General features: G+C 44.9%; 2 protein-coding genes and 1 long non-coding RNA gene across 3 annotated transcripts in view; all 3 read left to right on the top strand.

The window, feature by feature from the left end:
• CMTM8 (CKLF like MARVEL transmembrane domain containing 8) overlaps positions 1 to 1,713 on the top strand; it is a 31,637-nt gene extending 29,924 nt beyond the window's left edge. Inside the window, exons 2-4 of the mRNA XM_083578348.1 lie at positions 82 to 255; positions 712 to 828; positions 1,603 to 1,713. Coding sequence (XP_083434474.1) covers positions 82 to 255; positions 712 to 828; positions 1,603 to 1,686 — 375 coding nt within the window. The 3' untranslated portion in view covers positions 1,687 to 1,713. The remainder of the gene's footprint in view (positions 1 to 81; positions 256 to 711; positions 829 to 1,602) is intronic.
• Positions 1,714 to 3,189: 1,476 nt separating this feature from the next.
• Positions 3,190 to 5,320, top strand: LOC310745668. Its single transcript, XR_014540297.1, has 2 exons — positions 3,190 to 3,270; positions 3,515 to 5,320. It is a non-coding gene; the product is annotated as an uncharacterized lncRNA (long non-coding RNA).
• Positions 5,321 to 9,909: 4,589 nt separating this feature from the next.
• CMTM7 (CKLF like MARVEL transmembrane domain containing 7) lies at positions 9,910 to 21,858 on the top strand. Its single transcript, XM_083578351.1, has 5 exons — positions 9,910 to 10,165; positions 14,224 to 14,397; positions 17,415 to 17,513; positions 18,980 to 19,061; positions 20,983 to 21,858. Exons 1-5 carry the CDS (start codon positions 9,998 to 10,000, stop codon positions 20,994 to 20,996), a joined length of 537 nt encoding a protein of 178 aa, XP_083434477.1. The 5' UTR covers positions 9,910 to 9,997; the 3' UTR covers positions 20,997 to 21,858.
• The last annotated feature ends 3,308 nt before the right edge of the window (positions 21,859 to 25,166 follow it).

The following is a 25,166-nucleotide window of genomic DNA, read 5'->3' as shown; positions in this document are numbered from 1 at the left end:
AAGCAGAACAATACTTTGGGCATGTACATATCATGCCTTTCTTCTGGGTAACACTATTCTGTTTTCTTTGCATATTTGCAGGTGTTGGGGTTGTTGGTATGGACGCTGATTGCTGGAACAGAATATTTCCTATATCCTGTCTTCGGCTGGGTAATGTTTGTAGCTGTCTTTTACTGGGTCCTTACGCTGTTCTTCCTAATCATCTACATGACAATGACGTACACTCGGATTCCCCAAGTGCCATGGACCACTGTAGTGAGTATCAGCTTTCATCTAATTCATAACACGGTACTTGCTTTTCCACAAAATAATAATAATGCAGAACTGGAGCATTAACCAGCGACACCACCCAAGGTATTGGGGGGGGGTCAAATGTGTCCTTCCTAACACCGGCTGTTACTGACCCAAATTTTGAAGACAGTGCATTAGTTGGCAGACTTAAAACAACGATGATTGTATGGAATTGTTCCTGGGGCACAGATCTTTTGACAAAAGTTGTTGTAAAAGCAGAAACTTCAGCTAGATGTGAGCAAACCTAGATGCGTTTTCGGTAGAGAAGTCCGGCAATAACAGCAAGTCTTGGGTTGTGGCCACAGGAATAAGCTCTCATCTCTTGTTATTCGCATTGCTTCCAGTTGGATAGGAAGCATCTAGTGAACATTGTACATGGGGAAAAACCTACCATTTTGTCTTTCTTTGCCCTCCCTACAGGGCCTGTGTTTTAACGGGAGTGCCTTTCTTTTGTACTTCATTGCTGCCATCGTAGACGCATGTGCCGTCACCAAGGAATTGGACAGCCACAACTACAACAGCTGGGCGGCTTCTTCAGTAAGTTAATTTTTAATCTTTGAATCATGAATAGTACTTGAAATATGGAAGTGGGTGGAGAAAGTTGTTTATGGGTTCCAACAAATATTCAGGAACGAGGTATTAAATTGGTTCGGGTTGAAAGAGGGGTAATCTAGATATGTAAGTATTGTTGATACCATAATAAAGAGACTGGCGCAGCATCTTCCTTATTTTTATTTATTTATTTCTTCAACACTAGAATTCAAAACCTCATGGGTTTATTAAAACACACTTTTATTCACCCCTGAAGACATCCCCTACGTTGTCTCCCAAGACAGACAGGTGCCAATTTTCTTGCTACATCCAAAGAGGGAAATTGTGGTTTAAGCTCTGCTTACAAACCAGGATATGAAACCAAGAGGTTTCATTAAACTGAGACCATTAAAGCAGTGAAGGATGCTGAACTACCAGCACATTTTAACCACATGTGAACTGAAACCAAAAGAATTCCTTACATGGCAAGCTGAACAGAACAGGGGGGCTCAAGACAGGGTCCCAAAGGACAATAAAACAATGGGTGGTTATTTTAAAACCCTTTTCTTGTACCCCATGAGTGATCTGGGAATACAAATAAATCTGCTAAATGGTTTTTAGAATGTTGTATTATTTTATTGTTGTTAGCCGCCCTGAGCCCGGCTTCGGCTGGGGAGGGTGGGATATAAATAAAATTTTATTATTATTATTATTATTATTATTATTATTACTACTACTACTACTACTATTTTCTAACAGCTGTTTTCTTTTCCCCCACAGTTCTTTGCATTCGTTGTAACTTCCTGCTACGGTGGAAATGCCTACTTTAGTTTTGTATCTTGGAGATCGCGGAACTTGCAATAAATGTCCTCTTTAAGTTAAGAAAAAACACATTTGGGTATAATGCATCGTTTTTAAATTATCAATTCCTGCAGTGGTTTTTCTTAATGCTCAGGCAAAGCATTTTTACTCAAGAGAGTTTCAATGGCTCATGGCTCACATAATGGCCAAACCATTGTTGGCTGTCAGGAGGATGCTGTGGATTTTCATGCCCCTTCCTATCTCTCCCTCGTACAAGCTAATTCCATCTTCTTACTTCCTGATTTGTGGTAACCATTGTTTCCTGTGACTTCCAAATTGCAGGATACCATAAATGAAGAAACTGATTATGGATTAGCATGAGGGATTGTGAGAAGAAAGCATGGAAACTCATAGCATGTTCCCGATGGCCAAACCTATGGTACAGCTATGATACCTAAACTCAACCAGTTATCATGTTAGCATCTGATACTGAACCAGGATTCAGTACAATGCACACTCCCTTTCTTCTGTGCAAGTTGGAGGACACCATAAAGCTTTACTTAATTTTCTTTAAGCAAGGCTTGTAGCATCTGGATTAGGGTTTACGCTATAACAGTAACTCTGGCCAATTTCAGAACAAGCAAACTTCAAACCATGGTTTATGAAGCTGTCTTGTTTAAACTAACCATAGTTGATATAAACTACAAACCTCAATTTAAGTGGGATGTGACAAGCTGTGTTTGAGGGGAAACTAAAGCAGAGGTTTCTGAAGTCATCCTGGCCGTGCAGGAAGAGATGAGAACATGTAAGGCCAAGGGGAGTCTGTGATCCGGAAACCAAGCCTTATGAGGAACAGTTGAAGGAATTTGGTATGTTTAGCCTAGTAAAGTACTGAGAGGAGTTATGATAGCCATCTTCAAATATATAAAGGGCTGTCACAGGGAAGATGCAGCAAGCTTGTTTTCTCCTGCTCTGGAGGCTAGGCCCCAAACCAATGGCTTCAAGTTACAAGAAAGTAGATTCCGACTAAGCATCAGGAATAACTTTCTGACAGTAAGAGCTGTTCGACAGTGGAACAGACTCCCTCAGGACTCTCCTTCTTTGGAGGTTTTGAAGCAGAGGTTGGGTGACTTCTCTGTCATTCTTGAGCTAGCTGAGATTCCTGCATCACAGGTGGTGGTGACTCTCAGGATCTCTTCCAACTCTACAATTCTATTATTCTAGTGTGAACCAGACTAATGAGTTTGATGGTGCCTACTTCCAAGTAAGTATGCATAAAGCCCTAAATGGCCTTACCCTGTATAGCTGAAGGAGTGTTTCTACCTCCATCATCCAGTCTGAGGTCCAGCTCCGAGGGCCTTTGGGCGCTTCTCTCACTGTGAGACAGGGAATCGGGCAGAGGGCCTTCTTGGTAGTGGCGCCCATCCTGTGGAACGCTCTCCGATCAGATGTCAAACAAATGAACAACAAAAAAAAATGTCCTGTAGCACCTTAGAGACCAGCTAAGTTCATTCTGGGTATAAGCTTTTGTGTGCATGCACACTTCTTCAGATACACTGAAGTGTATCCAGTGTTTCAGTGTATCTGAAGTCCTTCTGTTTCAGTGTATCTGAAGAAATGTGCATGCACATGAAAGCTTATACAGTGGTACCTTGGGTTAAGTACTTAATTCGTTCTGGAGGTCCATACTTAACCTGAAACTGTTCTTAACCTGAAGCACCACTTTAGCTAATGGGGCCTCCTGCTGCTGCTGCGCTGCCGGAGCACGATTTCTGTTCTCATCCTGAAACAAAGTTCTTAACCTGAAGCACTATTTCTGGGTTAGCGGAGTCTGTAACCTGAAGCGTATGTAACCTGAAGCCTATGTAACCTGAGGTAGCACTGTACCCAGAACAAACTTAGTTGGTCTCTAAGGTACTACTGGTCAATTATTTATTTATTTCGACTGCGTCAGACCAACATGGCTACCTACCTGAAATGAATAAATATTTGACTTTTAGAAGACACCTGAAGGCAGCCCTGTTCAGGGAAGTTCTTAATGGTTGATGTTTTGTTGTTCTTTTAATATTTTGTTGAGAGCCACCCCACCCAGAGTGGATAGGACAGTCAGATGGACAGCATATAAATAATAAAATTATTATTATTGTTATTATTATTATTTATTAGAAAGAAGCCTTAGTTAGATTTGATGGAAAATATAAGGGATTAAGACTGGAAACCACCACCACCACCCCTTACGCTGGACTGGGGGGGGGGATTTGTAGGGAGTCAAGACATTTCTCTCCTCGCCTCTGCCGGTTCATCTCATCTCCTGCTGACTGATGCCAGTGGGGTGGTGTTTCTGGTATTCTGCCAGCAGAGACCTCCCTCTTCTGCACATTGAAAGTATTCCACCCACTGATTTCTCATCAGTCTGGAAGAAAGTTCTGAATAGGGTGTTCCAAGGATAGGACTGGGCCAGCTTGGAATCTTAGCCTGTGCTGGCCAGTCATGGGTGTGATCTGGGCCCAATTCCTGCACCAGCCTAAAGCCCTATCTTCCTGTCCCCACACCAATGCCTCCGTGAGTGTGTCTCGTTTTTAGCAAGGAGCAATAGTGTCCTCTGCCTGATTAAGAAGTATTGTGAATATTTTACATCAATTAATATGTTTCAGAAGGCAGTGTATGTATTCTGTTGTAACGAAATGTGCCTCCCTTTATTTTTTTACTTTGTACATATAACTGTCACAGTCCAATTCTATATATATTGACTCAGATACACATAGGACTGCAGCTTTTAGAATAGGTGATGAGATATATATTAGAATAATTTGTAATATTTTTATACATGTTAACTTTCTGTGTTTAGGAAAACTTTCCTACTTAAATGCTACTGTACACAGTCTTGAAGATTTAGAGATCTAAATAAGATTCTCCTTGGAGCGCTAATGTTTCTAAATTGTCCTGGAAGAAAATATTCAGCCTCTGGTTATTGTAACAAGACACAATCTGGCAATTGCTTATAAGAGTTAACCATCTAATGGTGCCAAAGGCCAAAGTTAGTGTACTATTCTGAAGCTGCTGCAGTGTAAACATATGACTAGAATGGGAAATCTACAAGACTGTAGAGTGGATCCTTTTTCAAATTAATATGGGTAGGCCAATCAGCTTTCATTGCTGGTAGATTGTTAGAAGCAGTGGGAACATTGTAAATTCACAGCTCAATTTTATATGTGTCTACTCAGAAGTAAGTCCAACTGAGTTCAATGCGACTTAATCCTAAGGAAGATGTGCCTAGGATTGCAGTTTTAAAGAAATTACTTCTTTAAGTATAGCTCATATTGGGTGGCTATGTGGAAGAAACAGAAAAACATCCTCTGGAAGTTCACATTTTGTACATTCTTATCTCAAACATAAGGTTTTTTTTTATTTGATTGCTGACAAACAAGTTCTTCCTTGATTATGGATTTGTCCAATAGCAATATTGGTGCTATGATATTACAGCAGAATCTATATTGGAGATGATTCGATTATTCCTTTTTTATCTTTAAATCTACGTATTACGATTACCAAGCTATTTTGTATATGTATAAAAAGCAAACCATTTCCAACCTGTGTGGTGCCATGATCTCCTCCTCCTCCTTCGTTGCACATTTTGTAAAGTATGGGATTTGTATTCCCTCGAACCATTTCAATGTACATAAAAACGAAAGTGTTTTTTTTTTAATTGTTGCAGTGTTCTTTATTTCACTTACTAATTCAAAAATTGTGGAATGTCAATCCAAGGAGCATTATTTATACCTTGATCTTTGACTCGGTAAGCAGGCCTTCTTCCTGTCAAAGGTCTCATTTCTTCAGAAGAAGAGTTTGGATTTGATATCCCGCTTTATCACTACCCTAAGGAGTCTCAAAGCGGCTAACAATCTCCTTTTCCCTTCCTCCCCCACAACAAACACTCTGTGTTTGAGAGACTTCAAAGAAGTGTGACTGGCCCAAGGTCACCCAGCAGCTGCATGTGGAGGAGCGGGGAAGCGAACCCGGTTCACCAGATTACAAGTCCACCGCTCTAAACCACTACACCACGCTGGCTCTCTCAGGACCAATCTGTCAAGAACCAGCATGCTGGGCAGGCCTGAGAGCTCCAAACAAGACAGAGCCACCCCTTCTTCTCTCTTTTGCTGTGAGACATGGGGTCACCATCCTTTTTGGGCCTCTGGACACACTTACAAACAAGAGATCCTGTCATCTGCAGTAGAATTGTAGAGTTGCAAGCGACCCCAAGAGTCATCTAGTCGAATCCCCTGCAACGCACACACACTCTACAAACAAGCATGCACCACAACATATTACGTTAACTACAGCAGAAACCTTTCATGCCTAATTTCAGCAGGTGCAGCGGACTGTAGGGGTATCAGGGAAGGCCTCTTGCAGCTGCATGTACATTGGCTCCAGTTTGGTCACTTGTTACAGTAGCACAGGCTCTGGTGGGTTGAGTGGACGAGACCAATAGAGGATCCAACAGTTAAGGCAGTGATTTCTACACATGCTATAGAGGGAAGGGAGGGGCAGATGGGGCTCGTCAACCTGGGAAGGTCGCCCTTCAAGAAGGAAAACTGATGCCTTGCAGTTACAATCATAAAGGTAAAGGGACCTAATTTATCCTGAATAAAGGTAAAGGGACCCCTGACAGTTAAGTCCAGTCATGACCGACTCTGGGGTTGCGGTGCTCATCTCACTTTATTGGCCGAGGGAGCCAGCGTACAGCTTCCGGGTCATGTGGCCAGCATGACTAAGCCACTTCTGGTGAACCAGAGCAGCGCACGGAAATGCCTTGGGTTAAATATACCTTGGGTTAAATATGCTTCAGGTTGAGCATTTTCAGGTTACGCTCTGCGGCGACCCGGAAGTAACGGAACATGTTACTTTTGGGTTTCGCCGCTCGCGCATGTGCAGATACTCAAAATGACGTCATGCGCAGAAGTGCGACCCGCGCAGACACGGGTTGCGTTCTTCTCAGGATGCGAACGGGGCTCCTGAACGGATCGCGTTCGCATCCAGAGGTACCACTGTATACTCATTCATGAGAAAGAGGTTTCAGGAGTAAATCCTGAAGAAAAATCCATACCCTCTGCCTCGCAGGATACCTTCAGGGGAAGAAAAGGCAAACCCATCCCTCCATTTCAGCAGGGGTTTCAATCACCCCTCCTGGACAGGAGAACCAAGTCACCTTCTGGACAGGTGCTGGAGGAAGGTGATTGATGGATCTAATAAGGACCTGGCCTGTGAAGCCAAAATACTTCTCTCCTGATTTAAAGGGGGGAAATGGTATAATGGTCTGGTAGGCTACCGTATTTTTCGCTCCATAAGACACACTTCTTCCCTACTAAAAAGTAAGGGGAAATGTCTGTGTGTCTTATGGAGCGAATGTGTGGTCGATCACTGGCTCCCTTTCTGGCCCCGCCCCCTTGCCCAGGCCTCCATTTTTTAATGTTCTGCAGATGGAGGCTGTTTGTTTCCCCAGCGACATGTGACTGGCTGATTAGATTATCTGTCTGGAAACTGTAGAAACGGCTCCCTTTCCTAAAGCTGCAGAACTGTGAGTTGAACCCCATAAAAACCCTTTGCAAAGTAAGCTCAACAACTTTGAACTGATCCTCAGAAAAGGGGCTTTTCTCCCTTGCAAAAGAAGCTGCACAACTGAGCTGATCCCAAAAAAACCGGGTCTTTCCCCCTTTCCTCCTCTAAAAACTAGGCGCGTCTTATGGAGCGAAAAATACGGTAACTCTTTTCTCAGTCTGGTCTCTGGGCTTGCTGTGTTATGATAATGCACCCACCCCCCATACATTTGATTGAGAGATAAATTAACCTTCGTTGTGGTCCCTTGGAATGTTACGGTGAAGGTAAGATTTTTGAGGAGACCATGTGCAATATCTCTCTTTATATAATACATCCCTGCACACAGAAATTAGACAAACTACACCACAAAGAGAGGAAGAAATGCATAATACGGTCCTTTATTCACACTAGCAGGGACAAGTATTACATATTCCTCCTGTGTATTTGGGGTGAAGCTGAAATTTCTGCTGATCTCAGCAAGCCCCTTTGAACTTTGACAGGTGGGCACTCTTGTTCCAACCTGTCAAAATTGGCCCACGGGGTATGGGCAAAATAAGGATAGAAGTTCAATTCCTGACATATAAAGCTATGGCTGCAAAGATCTCTGCCTGAATTCCTGGAGAGGTGCTGCTCCCCATTGTTGTCAGAGGGTGGCCAAGATCATCAAAGGTCTGGAAACCAAGCCTTATGAGGAACGGTTGAGGAAACTGGGTATGTTTAGTCTGGAAAATACGAGACTTGAGAGGAGATACGATAGCTATCTTCAAATATCTAAAGGGCTGCCACATGGAGGGTGGAGCAAGCTTGTTTTCTGTACAGGAGGCTAGGACCAGAACCAATAGATTCAAGCTAGAAAAAATGAGATTGCAACTAAGCCATCAGGAAGAACTTTCCAACAGTAAAGTGCTGTTGGGAAGTGGAACAGACTCCCAAGAGAGGTGGTGGACTCTTCCTTGGAGCAGAGGTTGGATGGCCATCTGTTATGTATGATCTAGTTGAGATTCCTGCATTGGAGGGGGTTGGACTAGATGACCCTTGGGGTCCCTTCCAACTCTACAATTCTGATTCTATATGAATACCAAGCCAAACAGACCAATGTTCTGACTAGCTTTAGGGCGGCACCTGTTTCCCAATGAGCCCGTCTAAGTAGGCTGTGACAGCAAATTCCTTAAATTTAAACCACAGAGCCTAGGACTTGCCAATCAGAAGGTTGGCGGTTTGAATCCCCGCGATGGGGTGAGCTCCTGTTGCTCAGTCCCTGCTCCTGCCATCCTAGCAGTTCGAAAGCACGTCAAAGTGCAAGTAGATAAATAGGTACCGCTCTGGCGGGAAGGTAAACGGCGTTTCTGTGCGCTGCTCTGGTTCGCCAGAAGCGGCTTAGTCATGCTGGCCACATGACCCGGAAACTGTACGCCGGCTCCCTCGGCCAATAAAGCGAGATGAGCGCCGCAACCCCAGAGTCGGTCACGACTGGATCTAATGGTCAGGGGTCCCTTTACCCTTTACCTTTTTAAGTATTCGTCAATGAAAGCTTATGCCATAATAGAATTCGCTGGTCTTGTAAGGCGCTGCAAGGCTCCCTGCTGATTTTGCTGTAACAGACTATCATGGCTCTCCCCCTGTAGAAACGATAAAGGTTGACATTCCCGAATTGTTGCCTACATTATCACTCACCTCAATTATATTCCTTATTGGGGAAAGTTGGCAATAATGAGTAAAAAACTTCAATTGAAACAATTCAGAAGTCTTTTTTTAAAAAAAAAAAAAACCATAGTGCCTTATAAAAGGAGTTGACTAAAATGCTCAACTATTATGCCACTGTTTTGCACAAGCAGCAGGAGATAAATAGGGAAGGGTTTTTGTTTTTCCCACCAGAACCTCCTGTTTGCATATTTTGTTCACAATCTAGAGTTTTATTTGTTGCCTATTAAGATCTAATTAAAAACAACAACAGTCCAGAGCTTAACCTTTGGAGAGGAAGTTGGTAGCATAGAATGGAAAGCCCATCACTTGCACCTCCGTGTAATTAACCACCTACTTTTATTAAGCAGAAGAGTGAACCCTGAGAGACCTTTCGGAAAGGAAGTTGCAAAGCTAAAAGAGGACTTTCCAAACTCTGCCGGATATTAGGTGGGGGTGGGGGTGGAGGAAGAGAAAGACACCGTCATTGTTTTTAAAGCTTCTATAAATGAACAGCCCAACAGTCTTGTGACACCTCGACGACTGAAATATTTATTGTGGACTTGGAAGTTTTCTAGAAAGTAACGTAAAAGGAGAGTCGGCCCCGCCGCCTGAGGCGGGATAGGCAAATAAAGGCGTTCGCGAGAGAGGCCTCGGGCCCGGGAGTCTCGTGTGAACTCTCGCACCGTGTAAACTCAAGTTTTTAAGAGTTCTTGTTAAAGAGGGTGAGGGTCCCCTCCTCGTCACCTGCAGCCGAGCCCCGCTGTCCCGGCTAAAGCTCTGGCTTGACACCCCCGCCGTCACTTTAGGAAAAGGCTCCTGTCTCAGGCGGCCGCCGCTGAGGCCCACCTTCCCTCTTCAGGACGCGCGCCACAGATTTCCACCAGGCCGCCTGGTGGAAGAGACTCAGGGGCGCCGGAGCCTCGCTCGTCCTCTCCGCCCCGCTCCAGCTGTGCAGAGAGGCGCTGCAGCCAGCCAGCCAACCCAGCCCGCCCCGCCCTGTCCCGCCTCCGGAGCCCCATAGCGGTCCTAGCAGCGCTGAGGAGGAAGAAGAGCGCGCGAGGGAAGGGCCGGCCGCGCCGTCTCCTCGCCCGCCAAGATGTCTCGCGGGCTGCAGGTGGTCCGCACCGACGCCAGCAGCGGTGGCGGCGGCGGCGGCGGCGCGTCAACGTCCTCGGCGGCGCCTTCGGCTTCGGGGCCGGACTCTGGGCTGCTGGACAGAGGCTACGCGGGCTCTTGCTCCGCCTTGCTCAAAGTGGCCCAGATGGTAAGGGGCCGAGGCGGGCGGACCATGGATTCCGGGGGTCCGGGTTCCTTCTCCAAAGTTTTGGAGCTTGTTTTGCCGCGCGCCTTTTTTTCCTTCCACCTCAAGGGAGGACGACGTGGCCTAAATCTGGCGCTCCAATGAGAGGCGGAGGGCTTCTTGCACGTGTTGCTCCCGCCAGCGCGCCTCCCTCTCTCTCTCTACAGGAACGGCGGGCGCCACATTGCGCCGTCGAGCGCGCGAAGGAGAAGCGCGGCTCCTCGCGCTGTTATCGCTCCACGCCGCCTTTGGTCAACCCTGTTTGGGGGGGAAGCTGAGCTGGCTGCTGGTTTCAAAGTCGATGGCCTAGCAACTGCGACTTGCTATATTTACGCAGAGGCGTACCTAGGCTCCCTCGTGCGTCCGTGGCGAGGAGCTGTATCTGCGCCTCCGAAGGCGGCAGAGACCATGGACCAGAAACTCCCAAAAAGTTTGCTTTCCGCCGTCTTTCGCGCTCCTCCAGCGACTTCCTCCGCGGCCATGGAGTCGGGTCTGCTCTGCTCAGCCTTTCCGACGGCCCAGCTGCCTGCCTCCCTCCACTTACTGCTTTCCCTTCTGCCTCCTTCCTTCCTTCCCGTTTTCCTCGTCTTGCAACTCTCGCCTGCTCTCTGCATCTTTCCTCCCTCTGCGCACACTTCTAATAGCGCCGCTTAGATGCCCTGGAAGAACCACAAAGGACTGAGACATAGAAGCTTGCCGTAACTGTTTGATAAATTAAGTACCTTGGGGCACAGGTAGGGCAGCTACACTTGTTAGGGTTTCCCCCCCCAGAAACAAGCCTCCTTCGTGAAAGGGCACATTTGGATCCAGTCCTTTACCTTTGTTTTGTGTTTGTTGTGCATGGTTCTTTTCTAGAGCTGAAGAAAAAATAATAAGGGGAAGCTTTGCATCTGCATATGAATTGAAAACATGTCAACTTAAGATTTCGTTAGGACATGACAGGATTAAAGCTCAAGATTGTTAAACCCTTTGTCTTTTTTAGCTTGGAGGCTAGATCTGGAAAGACTGCATTAAAAACCAGCGCTTGCTAGACAGAGAAACATTTTTGCTGTGATCTTTTCCCCATGTGAGGGCTCTCTATTTCAGCTTCAGCTGAATTTCCTTGAAAGTTTCAAAATGGAAAAAAACAATTCAGTATGGCTTTTTTTGTTTGCTTGGTTTTTTTTTCTTCAAAAGGAGGGCTCTATAAATATTGAAAGATTTGTTGTGATTTGAGTAGCATTGTAAAGAACTAGGAATAGCAGATTCAGCTGAGTCAAAACAGGAAGGCACAAAAAATGTGTTTCCTGTTCAAAGAAGACCCTGGGAATTGAGGTGTTTTACTGTCAACTACTTTCTCTAACCTTGAAAAAAAAAAGCTAGAGAAAGTATTGCACATGGTAACCCCGACATCTGAGATTTAGAAAGGGAATTCCGCTCAAATGCGTAACTGTCAAGTTATGGCTTATTGTATCAAATCTCTTATCTTGCACACACTTGTTGCATTGCACAGTGGGGACTAGAATCCATCTTTCACTAGAGAAGGTGCATGAGTTTTCCAGGATCTCTTCCCTATCCCTTTCATTATGATTTTTTGAGGATTTCTCAAGTGGAATTGCATTACCCCCCTAACAGAGATAGAGGGGGGAAATATGGTCTCTTAACTTTTACCTAGAAGGAATACTTTTATTTTTTACAGATTATTAATTCAAAAATACATATTGATTGAGAATTGGTAGACTGGTGTGCTCTGAGAGATCAAGGTTTTGTATGCCCCTCAATTAAGACAAGAGACGCGGGTGGCGCTGTGGGTTAAACCACAGAGCCTAGGACTTGCTGATCAGAAGGTCGGCGGTTTGAATCCCCGCAACAGGGTGAGCTCCCATTGCTTGGTCCCAGCGCCTGCCAACCTAGCAGTTCAAAAGCACGTCAAAGTGCAAGTAGATAAATAGGTACCGCTCCAGCGGGAAGGTAAACGGCGTTTCCGTGTGGTGCTCTGGTTCGCCAGTAGCGGCTTAGTTATGCTGGCCACATGACCCGGAAGCTGTACACCGGCTCCCTCGGCCAGTAAAACGAGATGAGCGCCGCAACCCCAGAGTCGTCCGCAACTGGACCTAATGGTCAGGGTCCATTTACGTTTACAATGAAGACAGCCGCATTTTCTGGGGATTCCTTTTTTGCATGAAGAGCTACCCTTCATGGAAGTGAAGGTTCTGAAATCTCCATCTGTGCAGTGGAATCGTTTATCTCCACGAGGGGTTGTTGAATTGGTGTGAAAGACCAGTTCAACTCAGGCATTATATGGATGAGTAAGTAGAATGTGTGGATGGGGGAGGAAAGTGCCACTTCTGTTTCACCTGTCCCTGTCACCTTGCACAAGTTGGAGGACAACCATCTGCAGTGAGGAACCTCTGGTACCTAATGGAAGCTTCCTATGGCAGTGTAGAGCCTGGATTTTTCCAGTATTCTGCATCTTGTGGGGAATCTACAGGAGCACAATGCCTTGACTGCAGACACTCTGCCTTCCAACTCTTGTACAGTGATGGGGGCAGAGGTAGCCTGCTCGTCCCTGTTTGCATATTCTATGTAATGTTGAGTTGTATAATGCCAGAATGCAGCTAATCAGAAGCACCTTCATTGGTTGTAGAGCTTGCTAACCTTCCCAGTATCTAATGCAAATGCCTTCCCCAGCACCTATGGGCAGTGGCGTAGCGTGGGTTGTCAGCACCCGGGGCAAGACAAGTAATTTGCGCCCCCTAACCCGTGGATTTGCGCCCCCTAACACATGGATTTGCGCCCCCTAACCCTGACCCCCAGATGTTGCGGCCGGCCCCCCCTGCACCCCCCACGCTACGCCACTGCCTATGGGGTCCTGTCCTCCCCCACCTGCTATGCTGAGATTAGTTTTGAAAGACATAGTCTTTTGCAGCTGTTAAATGGAATGTCTGGCAGGTGAAGAATAAGTGTATTTGTGTGTTGCATCTGTGTTCTGATTATGTACATGGTGCCCAGAACAGTTTCTCTGGTTTGCAAATGTACTCACAGGCCCAGAAAGATTGGCGGCCTCTGAAGTGTGTAAATAAGGCTGGACGTCTCTAAATGTGGAGGATCTTGGAATTTTGAAGCTTAAGGAGTCTTATGTGTACTGTACTTCCTTAAGTACTGAAGGTCGTGGGTTTTTGAATATAATTTGCTGGGTAGCACAAGAGGAAGGGAAGGTGCTATTGAGTTCTGGTACACGTTGCAGGCTTCTTACAGGCAATCTAGTTGGCTCTTGTGGGGAGAGGATACAAGACTAAATGTGGTGTTTTCATATTTAAAACAACTTTAAATTATTCTTAAATGCAAGGTTTTCCTCTTTTAGTCTAGAATGAGACAAAGTGTTAGCATACAGCATGGGTAGGCAAACTAAGGCCCGGGGGCCGGATCAGGCCCAATTGTCTTCTAAATCCGGCCTGTGGACGGTCCAGGAATCAGCATGTTTTTACAGGAGTAGAATGTGTCCTTTTATTTAAAATGCATCTCTGGGTTATTTGTGGGGCATAGGAATTCGTTAATTTATTATTATTTTTTCAAAATATAGTCCGGCCCCCCACAAGGTCTCAGGGACAGTGGACCGGCCCCCTGCTGAAAAAGTTTGCTGACCCCTGGCGTACAGTCTTTGTATTCTGGATCTCTGTTTTCTGATGACCTAAGCCCCCCACTTAGCAAAACAGTAGTAACTGTTGCTGTCCTTAGAAACCTGCCCTCTTGGCAGCTTGAACCCAACTAAACATTTACACCAAAGTTCCACTGAGTTGCATGCTGTAGGTTTGCACAGGATTGTACCCCAGTGTATTCCCTCCCCCAATATATTTTTGTAATCTAAACTTGTAAGTTTTATTATCATTACTTTAGTTGGAATTGTTTTCCTCTGTTTGACTCTTCAAGAAGTGGTTTTTCATTTTCTTTTCATTTTGAGCATTTTACTGCGAGCTGGAACTTGGGAGTTTGTTTCTTTTGCTTTCCTATTCACTTACTCTCTTTTTTCTCTTGCCTTTCAGCTATTACTCCTGATCGGATTTATTTGCATCATTGCTTCGCCGGTGGCCGGTCACAGTACATATACCTACTTCAAAATTATCTCCATGTTTGACTTAGTTATGATCTTCATTTTCTACGTCGTCTATATCTTCAGAATTTACCGAATGCTGACTTGCATCAACTGGCCACTTGCAGTAAGTTCCTGCTCATAGTTAGAATCACTTTTGATTTTAATTTCCGGGGTGGGGGGAGGGCACAAGTTGCTTTTAATAAATTGGCCCATGGCACTTGTAAAGACAAACAAAAGCTCTCCCCCCCAAAAAAGTTAGTAAGACAGTGGGGCCAAAAAGCCATAAAATGTGACAGATCTAGGCAAAGTCCAAACGTAAAGAGAATTAAATAACAACAACAACAACAACAACAATTTATTAGTTATACCCTACCCATCAGGCTGGGCTTCCCCAGCCACTCTGGGAGGCTTCAAAAAAAATATTAAAATATTGTAATACATCAAACATTAAAAGCTTCCCTAAACAGGGCTGCCTTCAGATGTCTTCTAAAAGTCTGGTAGTTGTTGTTCTCTTTGACATCTGGTGGGAGGGCATTCCACAGGGAGGGCGCCACTACTGAGAAGGCCCTCTGCCTGGTTCCCTGTAACCTGGCTTCTCGCAGTGAGGGAACCGCCAGAAGGCCCTCAGCGCTGGATCTCAGTGTCCGGGCAGAACGATGGGGGTGGAGACGCTCCTTCAGGTATGCAGGACCAAGGCTGGTTAGGGCTTTAAAGGTCAGCACCAACACTTTGAATTGTGCTCGGAAACCTACTGGGAGTGTTATGTGGTCTCGGCGGCCAGTCATCATTAAGTGATCAGCTCCCAGTCATTAGTTTTCATAGTAAGAAAATTTACATTAGCAGAACATAAAGAGGTACCTCAGGTTTTCCCCAGCACACTTTCAGGCCCTTTTGAAACTGCAGGATTCCCGTGACTCCTAGCTGTCCTAAAATGTGATGGGCTCTGCAATCTGCATTTGCAACAAGCAAGTTAGAGGGGATGCATGTGTGTCGGCTGTGCTGGTCAGCTGCCACGATGTTTCAGTTACTGCAGATGGTCGAAGACTGTACTGTAGTATATGCATGACGATGGCTTTGACCCAGCTGCTGGGACGCAAGTGGCGCTGTGGGTTAAACCACAGAGCCTAGGACTTGCCAATCAGAAGGTCGGCGGTTTGAATCCCCGCGACAGGGTGAGCTCCCGTTGCTCGGTCCCTGCTCCTGCCAACCTTTCAGTTTGAAAGCACGTCAAAGTGCAAGTAGATAAATAGGTACCGCTCCAGCGGGAAGGTAAATGGCGTTTCTGTGTGCTGCTCTGGTTCGCCAGAAGCGGCTTAGTCATGCTGGCCACATGACCCGGAAGCTGTCTAAGGCCAAACGCCGGCTCCCTCAGCCAATAAAGCAAGATGAGCAACCCCAGAGTCGGTCACGACTGGACCTAATGGTCAGGGGTCCCTTTACCTTTACCTTTACTTTCTCTGCTGCTATCGCTGCATACAGCATCCACTGGAGAGATGAGTCTGCTCTGTCTCTCTGACTTGCTATTCAGGGACAAGAGTCAACTGCTCTCCCACAGGGAAGGTCAGACAATTGGAAAATTTGGTGCAGAATCTTCATAGCCCATGGAGGGGCAAAGAAGTGCAAAGTAGCAGAGCAAACTCTGTGTTAGAGTTTGCTCTAATTAGTACCCAAGAGAATAAAAACAACATCTCATGCATTTCGGGTCTTTCTGGGAAAGACAGAGAGAGGTGTGTTGGTGACATTATCACTTTCCTATTGTACTGTAAAGTCCCAGTTTCAGAAATATCACGTAGTTCAAACCTCCTGGGAGGGACCACCACTGTACCACTTTAGAAATGCTTGTCAGTTTTGAAATGCTTCTTCTTTGCAGATCAAAAAGTAGGATGGGTGTGTGGAGACTAGACCCACCTCTGTGATATGCTAACTTTCCGCAGTAGCCTTAAGACATGCGATTCTATAATCTGCTTTTTAGTGGCACTGTGGGTTAAACCACAGAGTCTAGGACTTGCTGATCAGAAGGTCGGCGGTTCGAATCCCCATGACGGGGTGAGCTCCCGTTGCTCGGTCCCTGCTCCTGCCAGCCTAGCAGTTCGAAAGCACGTCATGTGCAAGTAGATAAATAGGTACTGCTCTGGCGGGAAGGTAAACGGTGTTTCCTTGTGCTGCTCTGGTTCGCCAGAAGTGGCTTAGTCAAGCTGGCCACATGACCCGGAAGCTGTCTGAGGACAAACGTCGGCTCCCTCGGCCTATAGAGCGAGATGAGCGCGCAACCCCAGAGTCGGTCACGACTGGACCTAATGGTCAGGGGTCCCTTTACCTTTATCCCTCGTTTGGAAATGTAGTTGCAGCATCTCTGTTAAAGGCTTTAAAATCAGGTGTATGTATTATTATAGTTTTATATGCCACTTTTCCTCGCAGGATCTCAAAGTGGCATTGAATCCACGTGCAGGTGCCTTCGTATGCACAGCCCCAATATTAAGCTGAGAGTTAGAACATGCATCTGTTGTGAATTTATTTATCCTTAACCTTATGCCCCAAGAAGCTCACACCAGAGGAATAAAGAAAAGTTGGTTCATTTCTTGAAATGAAAGTGATAGCGGATATGAATGCTGCTTCAGAAAGCAAAGTTGCAAATATAAACGGGCAGCAAATCATGCCACACTCACACCATGATTTAAGGAGCAAAAAAGGATCCCCTTGTATTCCAAAGCTTAAAGAGAGAACGACAATTTGGCCACAGATGCACACTAAAAGTGAGGAAGGGAAGCAAGCAGAACCCTCAGAGATCAATAGGGCTTTGCCTTTCTGTTTGGGAGTTACGCTCTCCTCATCAATAACACGCACCAGCAAGTCTACAGCATCTCTCTTACGGTTACCTATCGTGCAATCTCGAAAAGAACTTGTTTGTTTGTTTGTTTTGGCGGGGAGTGGGAAAAGCAAGGGACAGCAACCTTATCTGTTTCAGCAGAAGTGTCTTTCCTCCAGGAAATGTGATTTGGGCCAGAGACGGCAGTCCCATGTTTCCTTTTTCACAGGTGATTTAAAGCAAAAGAATCTCATTGGTTAGCAGTGTTGTACCACATTGAATTGCTCCTTTTATTGGGTTGTCTTCAAAATTGTTCTGTGTTTGTTTCTTTTCAGGAGTTTCTCCATTACCTAATAGGTACCACCCTTCTTCTCATTGGATCGGTGGTGGTGGTGGCCAGAAGCTCTGGGTCAGCAAGTCTTACAGCTGGAGCGGTGAGGCTACTTTTTCCCCCCATCGACAAGGAATTGCTTTTACATTGTTACTGCTGGGGTCTGATTTTAGTGCAGATTCCAAGTTTTTTCTGCATAATTACTCTTTGTATGCATGTAAGGTAGAGCTGCATGTAAAGTAGAGCTGCAGTCTAGACCACAAGTCAGGATTTGTCCCTTGTTTGTGCTCTGTATCCTGGTTGGGTTGAATGTTGGAGGGCCTTTGACAAAACCTTGTATATATACAGTGGTACCTCGGAAGTCGAATGAAATCCGTTCCGGAAGTCCGTTCTACTTCCAAAATGTTTGGAAACCAAGGCGCGGCTTCTGATTGGCTGCAGGAAGCTCCTGCAGCCAATCAGAAGCCACGTAAACCATATCAGACGTTTAGGTTCCAAAGAATGTTCGCAACCAGAACACTCACTTCTGGGTTTGCTGCGTTCAGGAGCCAAAACGTTTGACTCGCAAGGCGTTTGCCTTCTGAGGTACTTGGCTTTGCTCCCGAACAAATCAGCTCCTGAACTCCGCAAACCCGGAAGTGAGTGTTCCGGTCTGCGAACGTTTTTTGGAAGCCAAACATCCGATGCGACTTCCTTAATCAGAAGCTGTGCCTTGGTTTTCGAATGGTTTCAGGCGTCAAATGGACTCCCAGAATGGATTAAGTTTGACAACCAAGGTACCACTGTACTAGACTTTCCCCTGCAATAACAAGGGCTGTGTAAGCTTTGCCCACTTTAAATTATAATTTGGTTCTCTAAAACTCTGCCTCTGCAGCCAGATTCCACACTATATGGCTACATCATGTGGCCATTGGGGTCATGCAGATTCCAGAGTTTCTGGGTTGTAGCTGCTAATGGCCGCTCTTTTGGCTGCATAATAAGCTGGCAACATCGAGTATGTTAGTCCAACAGAGTTCATGAAACAGCACTTTAAACTAGAAGCCTAATTTATCCTGAATAAAGGTAAAGGGGTAAAGGGATCCCTGACAGTTAAGTCCAGTCACAGACGACTCTGGGGTTGTGGTGCTCATCTTGCTTTATTGGCCGAGGGAGCCGGCGTACAGCTTCCAGGTCATGTGGCCAGCATGACTAAGCCACTTCTGGCAAACCAGAGCAGCGCACGGAAATGCCGTTTACCTTCCCGCTAGAGTGGTACCTATTTATCTACTTGCACTTTGACGTGCTTTCTAACTGCTAGGTGGGCAGGAGCAGGGACCAAGCAATGGGAGCTCACTCCGTTGGGGGGATTCAAACCACCGACCTTCTGATCGGCAAGCCCTAGGCTCTGTGGTTTAACCCACAGCGCCACCTGCGTCCATTTTTTTTATAAATCCTGGATAGGATCTGTCAACTGGATGCATGCAGGTGAACAGAATCCTTAGTGGATAAATGTTGGTATAGGGTATATTGGATTCTCTATAGTAGAAGGTTTAGTTATCACATGGCTCTTTTTGTTTTGTTTTTAAACAGGTATTTGGCTTCTTAGCTTCATTTCTGTGTCTCTTAAGTATATGGCTATCCTACAAAGTCTCTTGTGTCACTCAGTCAACAGGTAAGTATCTAAACAATTAAACTGCACCGACCATAGCTAGCTTGCATTATTTAAACATGGAATGAACAATTGGTGGTCCATTGGCAGAACTGTCTGAGCGTAGGTGAGGATGACAGGCAAGAGCCTCTTAGACAAGAAAGATAAAGTGATTCTACCCAAGACATTGTCCTCCCCCAACCTGTCAGTAGCATCATGGATTGTCTCGGACATAAGAAACAGCCTTGTTCACTTGTGTTCTCTGACTCTTGCAACCTAGATTGTAAACTGCATTACAAAGCCGGAGAGACCAAGATACTCCAGTCCTGTCGTATCTGCAAGGTTCAACAAATAACTCAGCAATATGTTTGACCCAAGCCAGCTCACATTTAAATTATACTGCAGACTGACACCACTAGAGTTTCCTCCATTGGCTCCCTTCATTGTAAGATATTCTTGGCCTGCTAAGCATAAGCTTGGTACCTATAAAATTCCATCTCATGTGCAGACACCTCTGATTTTATTCATGCCATCCCTTCAATAAATGACTCATTATATAAAGGAGTGGGTTTTAAAAAAAGTGTACCTGCTGATTAGCTGCTGTGAGCAGATGGAATAAAATATTTTGAATAAATACTCAGAGTTAACTATAATTTAGCTGGTGACCTTTATCAGGGATAAAAGCATTTGAACACAGTTGCTTACATCCAAAAAATTTTTTACTCATGCCTGAACATTTGCACTCTCATTCCGTATTAATTTCTCCCTGTTCATGTCTATCTTTTTTTAAAATTAAGGCAAAAATCTTCTGGTTTGTTACTGTTTGTATATAAGTAAAGTAAGTAAAGGGACCCCTGACCATTAGGTCCAGTCGTGACCAACTCTGGGGTTGCGGCGCTCATCTTGCTTTATTGGCCGAGGGAGCCGGTGTACAGCTTCCGGGTCATGTGGCCAGCATGACTAAGCCGCTTCTGGCAAACCAGAGCAGCACACGGAAACGCTGTTTACCTTCCCGCCAGAGTGGTACCTATTTATCTACTTGCACTTTGACGTGCTTTCAAACTGTTAGGTTGGCAGGAGCAGGGACCGAGCAACGGGAGCTCACCCCGTCGGATTCGTACCGCCGACCTTCTGATCAGCAAGTCCTGGGCTCTGTGGTTTAACCCACAGCGCCACCCGCGTCCCTGTTTGTATATAGTTCAGCATTTAAAAATATTTACTAGAAGCTCCTACACCTGCTCACTCCATGTGCCAACCCCGTCTACCTGCCAATCCCTTTGCCCACCTCTTTCTCCCCCACACCAATACCATCAACTCTTTTGTTTACCCCTGACCAACCCCATCTCCCTTTCCACATCAATGTACCCCTTCATCTATTTCCTCACCCAAACCTGCCCCTTTCCTTGTAGGTCACCCAAGCACCTGCCCTCTTTTAAAGGAGGGGAGAAGCATTTCAGAATATGGTTGGCCAACTGCTCTCTGAAGCATCTCCCACCGTCTGTTTAAACAGCTTGACTGGGCATCTCACCACCTGCATTGCTTCCTCACTCATCTGCCTGCCTGCTCTTCTGTTGCCACACTGGAATTGGCATAGTTGCCTGCCCGAAGATCACGCAAACTGCAGTGTGATGGCAGCCTTACATTTCTATGTATATAGGATGATATCACATCTACACTTGAGAGATGGGGTCTCGCTGTAGAGGCATCAATGCAGACAGAATGGATATTGGCTGGTTCCAAGTCACCCCTTGCCCTCTTAAGTATGTGACAAATCTACCATTACATCTTCATGTCCCAAACACTTACAAAGCTCTCTCCTCTTTCATCGGATGAAATTGCTTTGTGAGCTTGCCTAGAAAATTCATGTTTTGGAGCAGCTATATAAATTGTGTCTGTAATTTGCTTGACAAGTTTATTCTAGTCATTCTCTCTGTTTCTTTTTCAGATGCTGCTGTGTGAAACTTTCGGCACTTACGATGCACACACCAAACTGAGGATTTCATAGGCTAACAGACAGCAAATGTATGTAAGATGGAATTTTGTTCTGGTGATGTTCTTGAGGACTTGCTTTTGTAATGACTCTTGAAACCTCTTACTAAGTGAGCTGACCACCAGATGGCTCTGGTCTTACACTCCTCATATTCATTTGTCCAGATGGTTAGTACCAGCAGTCTCTATACTGCATTGTCTTAATACCAAGATTCTTGTATTAGGGAATCTGTTTTTTCTTTCTTTCTGCAAACAAGGGGAAACCAGGATTGAAATTCTTAGCCATGATCTGGGTGACCAGATGTTTTCCCTCAGCCTAACCTACCTCACAGGATTGTTGTGAGGATAAAATGCAGAGGGTGATGGAGAACCATGTATTCTGCATTGAGCTCCTTGAAGGAAAAGTGGGGTGTAAATGTAAAAATGATTATTCTATGCCACGTTTTGGTAGGAGCTAGCTCTCCTCTCTTCATGTTGTTATCACTCAAGCTACCTGAGTGATCTGAACTGGGACCTGCATATAAAGGTTGAAGGTGGGAAATTTACTGTGTTTCCTTGCATCTGCAGCTGGAAAATGCTACATTTTACCATGGACCAGCAGCTGCTTTATATTAAGTTATACATGCAAAGTCTCTTGCTTACCTCTGCCTTTCCTGGCTTTTGGCTCCCGGTGCGAGAAAAGGCATTTGATAATTTATGTTTTTACTGGCTTACTGTGAATATGTCTTCAGAAGTGAAACAGAGTTTTCTTTGTGTCCTAGTGTTTCTTCTGTTTTTAAGTATTTTTATTCATGACAAAATAATTTTAAATAAATTTTATACCTCAAAAACACCACTCGCTTCCATATCCATACCTGTTAGACAAAACCAACTCCCCTAAGTTTTCGGTTTTGATAGTATGTTGCTTGGCATTATTAATAGTTAACTTTGGTCTCTGTGAAGATCAGCTCTTTTGGCTGGAACACCCCAGTTAAATACAATCTTATTTTGTGTTGCAAATGAGCAGTTCATGGGGAATTCTTATGGCAGCTATGTAAAAAAAAAGAAGCAGCAAGTTTTCTTGTTTCATTATTTCAGTGTTCAACATGCTATTTCGGTTTATAGGGATTCTATTGCTGATGGTTTGTTGTTTTGTATTCCCCTGTTGTCTGACTGCAATACATAGGACAGTATTTTCTTTCTAGGGTAGCAGCAAGCTAATAGAATGCCCCTCAGTGAGGATTAACTTCATGACCTTCAGGTACCAATTTAGGAAAATTCACTTCCAGAGCACTTTTGAGTCCTAGATGGTCTTAACATTATCATTGCAGGTTATTCTCCCGGTCTCTGGTGTGTTTATGTGAAATTGTGTGTTATTTTGTTTCACTGTGCTTTTAATGTTTTTATCCACTTTGCAAATCTACAGGAAACAGTGGAGTGGAAACATTTGAATAAACAAATCTGCAAAAGGCTTGGAACCTTCCCACAAGATAATCTAAAACTGTTTAGCTGAGAGCAAGTCCTGTATAACTCAGTGGGGCTTGCAGCAAAATCCTATGCTTGCTTACTTGGAAGGAAGCATTTAACCCAGTGCTTTCATTTCACAGCCTGACAGCATCTCATTGCTGTTTCAGGATAACAAGTTGGGCAGTTTGGGGTGGGGATTCTGTAATGTTTAATTAAAGATCAGTCAAGTAATTTATGATGTTAAGTTGCTAGCACTATTAGTGAGGAAAAAAACAGGACAATGCATGAATAGAAGTACGCCTTTCAAAAAGGCTCTAGGTAACCAGAGATGGTTCATGTGATATGCTGTCTGTTGGTGACTTGCTTTTGCATGATCAGAGGCCAGAGCAAGGGTGCAGAAGACTGGCCATTAGTGCTACAGGCTCACGGAAAACCGTCATTAATACTGCATGCACAGCAGTTTATCATGCATGACATCAAAGTAATTATGCTCTTGGCAGACTCGGGCTACACAAACTGTAAGCAAAAACAACCCCATTTTCCCTCAAAGCAAGGGTTTAATTTATCATCATTATCTCTTTTAAATTAAAATTACTTAAAAAGCAGCAGTTGCTCAGGTGCCTAAGCAAAACAGAACATGCAAGTGAGATAATAGGACATGGCAAGAAAAAGCTGGTTAATGGAGAAAAACAAAACAAGGTAGAGAAAAGTAAAGGGGAAATTCGACAGCCGTTGAACTTGGAGAATACATTGAATCAGTAGTCTCTGAGAGCCTTGCAGTCAGACCCATAGCTAGGTGATCTTGCACCCCTGGCAGAAGCGTCCAGATTACGACCCCTTGCCATGGACAAATTAGTTCTTCCTTCTGCCTCTCCTCCACTCCCACCCTTCAATTCAATTCATCTTCTATTTAAAACCATTTCTTATGAAGCAACAATCAATATTTATATTTATATACTTGTTTTTTAGCAGATTTTGTGCCCCCCCCCAACGCCTGCGCCCCTGGCGGGGGCCCACCTCAGCACCCCCTAGCTACGGCCCTGCTTGCAGTATTCCAGTAAAGGTGTTGGGGATATCCTGCAAATAAGTGCCTCCCTGTTTTAGCACGAAGACGCAGCATATAGCTAACTGGGCTCTACTAAGGTGGGGAACATGAGACTTCTGAGTACGGCTGCCAAAGCAGCTCTGAATCCATATGACATATTTAGGGAATGGCCAAAGAACTGATGACTATTCCAGAGTTTAAAGTACTGGTTCAGTAGGGAAGTCAAGATTAATCCTAGCTCCCACATCTCACCCAAATCATCTAATTGTGCAGCATCCCAAAAATATCACGAGCCAAATTGGCATTGGGTTCACAGCAATGTCAACAGGTGGTCTTGCTTACAAGAATAATCCAACAGGCTTCCAAACCTTGTATTAAACTTAGAAATGGACAAAAATGCAGTGCTGAGCAAATTAATACTGAATGAAGAACACAATGGTTATAAATTAAACCTGCACTTTACACCTTTCCTGTTTTACCTGAGCAAGGTGGCTTACAAAGATACCAACGTAACAGTTCACAGTGAAGACTGTCTAACTGCTTTAAACAACAGCAGAATACTTTAGAAAAATCACTTGAGCCAATGGAGTAGAATGTCTGACTTAGACCAGGAAGAGCCAGATGGAAATCCAAGTTTAGCCATGATGCACACGGGGTGAACTTGGGCCAACCCTCCTATCTAACCTACCTGGTTCTGAGGATAGACAGGGGTGGCAGAACCTTATGTGCACTCCTTGGAGAAACAGAATGTAATTAGTAATTTTTTTCAATAAAAATAAAATGTACCAACAGCAGGAATGTACAGCGGTACCTCGGGTTACATACGCTTCAGGTTCCATACGCTTCAGGTTACAGACTCCGCTAACCCAGAAATAGTGCTTCAGGTTAAGAACTTTGCTTCAGGATAAGAACAGAAATCGGGCTCCGGTGGCGTGGCAGCAGCAGGAGGCCCCATTAGCTAAAGTGGTGCTTCAGGTTAAGAACAGTTTCAGGTTAAGTATGGACCTCCAGAACGAATTAAGTACTTAACCCGAGGTACCAGTGTATCTTGGACAAGCTTGGTTGAAGGGGGGGGGGGAAATAATCCATAGAGCAAGAACAACAAGCAGCGTACGAAGCACTATGCAGGGATTACATCAAAATGCAGGCTGCACTATAGCTGGTGGAGCATACCTAGAAAACAGATTACGTCCTGCGTGCCTGGAAGTTTTAATGACTTGTTTCTGTCAAGCATACTTTTTTTGCTCTGCATGCTTAGAAATCACCCACATTTTTCTTTGCATAGGATGCACCAGAAATACAACCTTGAAGCTTCCAGTCAAGAAGCCTGCTCTAACACTTTTTGTGGCCCTAAAGAATGTAATATATAGCAAAACAAGTCTTGTGTTGTGACCTGTAGGAAGGGTTGCATCAGGAAGAGTTTAGTGCACCATGGGATAGTTTCAGGATGGTTCATGAGAGATTTCCCTGAGAAAACGCACCAGAAAAGGAAGTCTGGTACTCCAGAGTGCTCCCTTGTAACAGGTCAATGGATCAGCCCGGGGGGGAGGACGGGAGGACATTACCATTTATCCCTGTTTCTTCAAGAATAAGTGGGTTCTTGCTGCCCAGTTACCAACAGCAGAAAAGAGAAATACTCCAAAGCAACA

This window comes from Podarcis filfolensis (assembly GCF_964270895.1).
Source record: "Podarcis filfolensis genome assembly, chromosome: 12".
Classification (NCBI taxonomy): domain Eukaryota; kingdom Metazoa; phylum Chordata; class Lepidosauria; order Squamata; family Lacertidae; genus Podarcis; species Podarcis filfolensis.
Note: the sequence above shows the minus strand (reverse complement) of the source record. Positions and strands in the feature narration are given on the sequence as shown.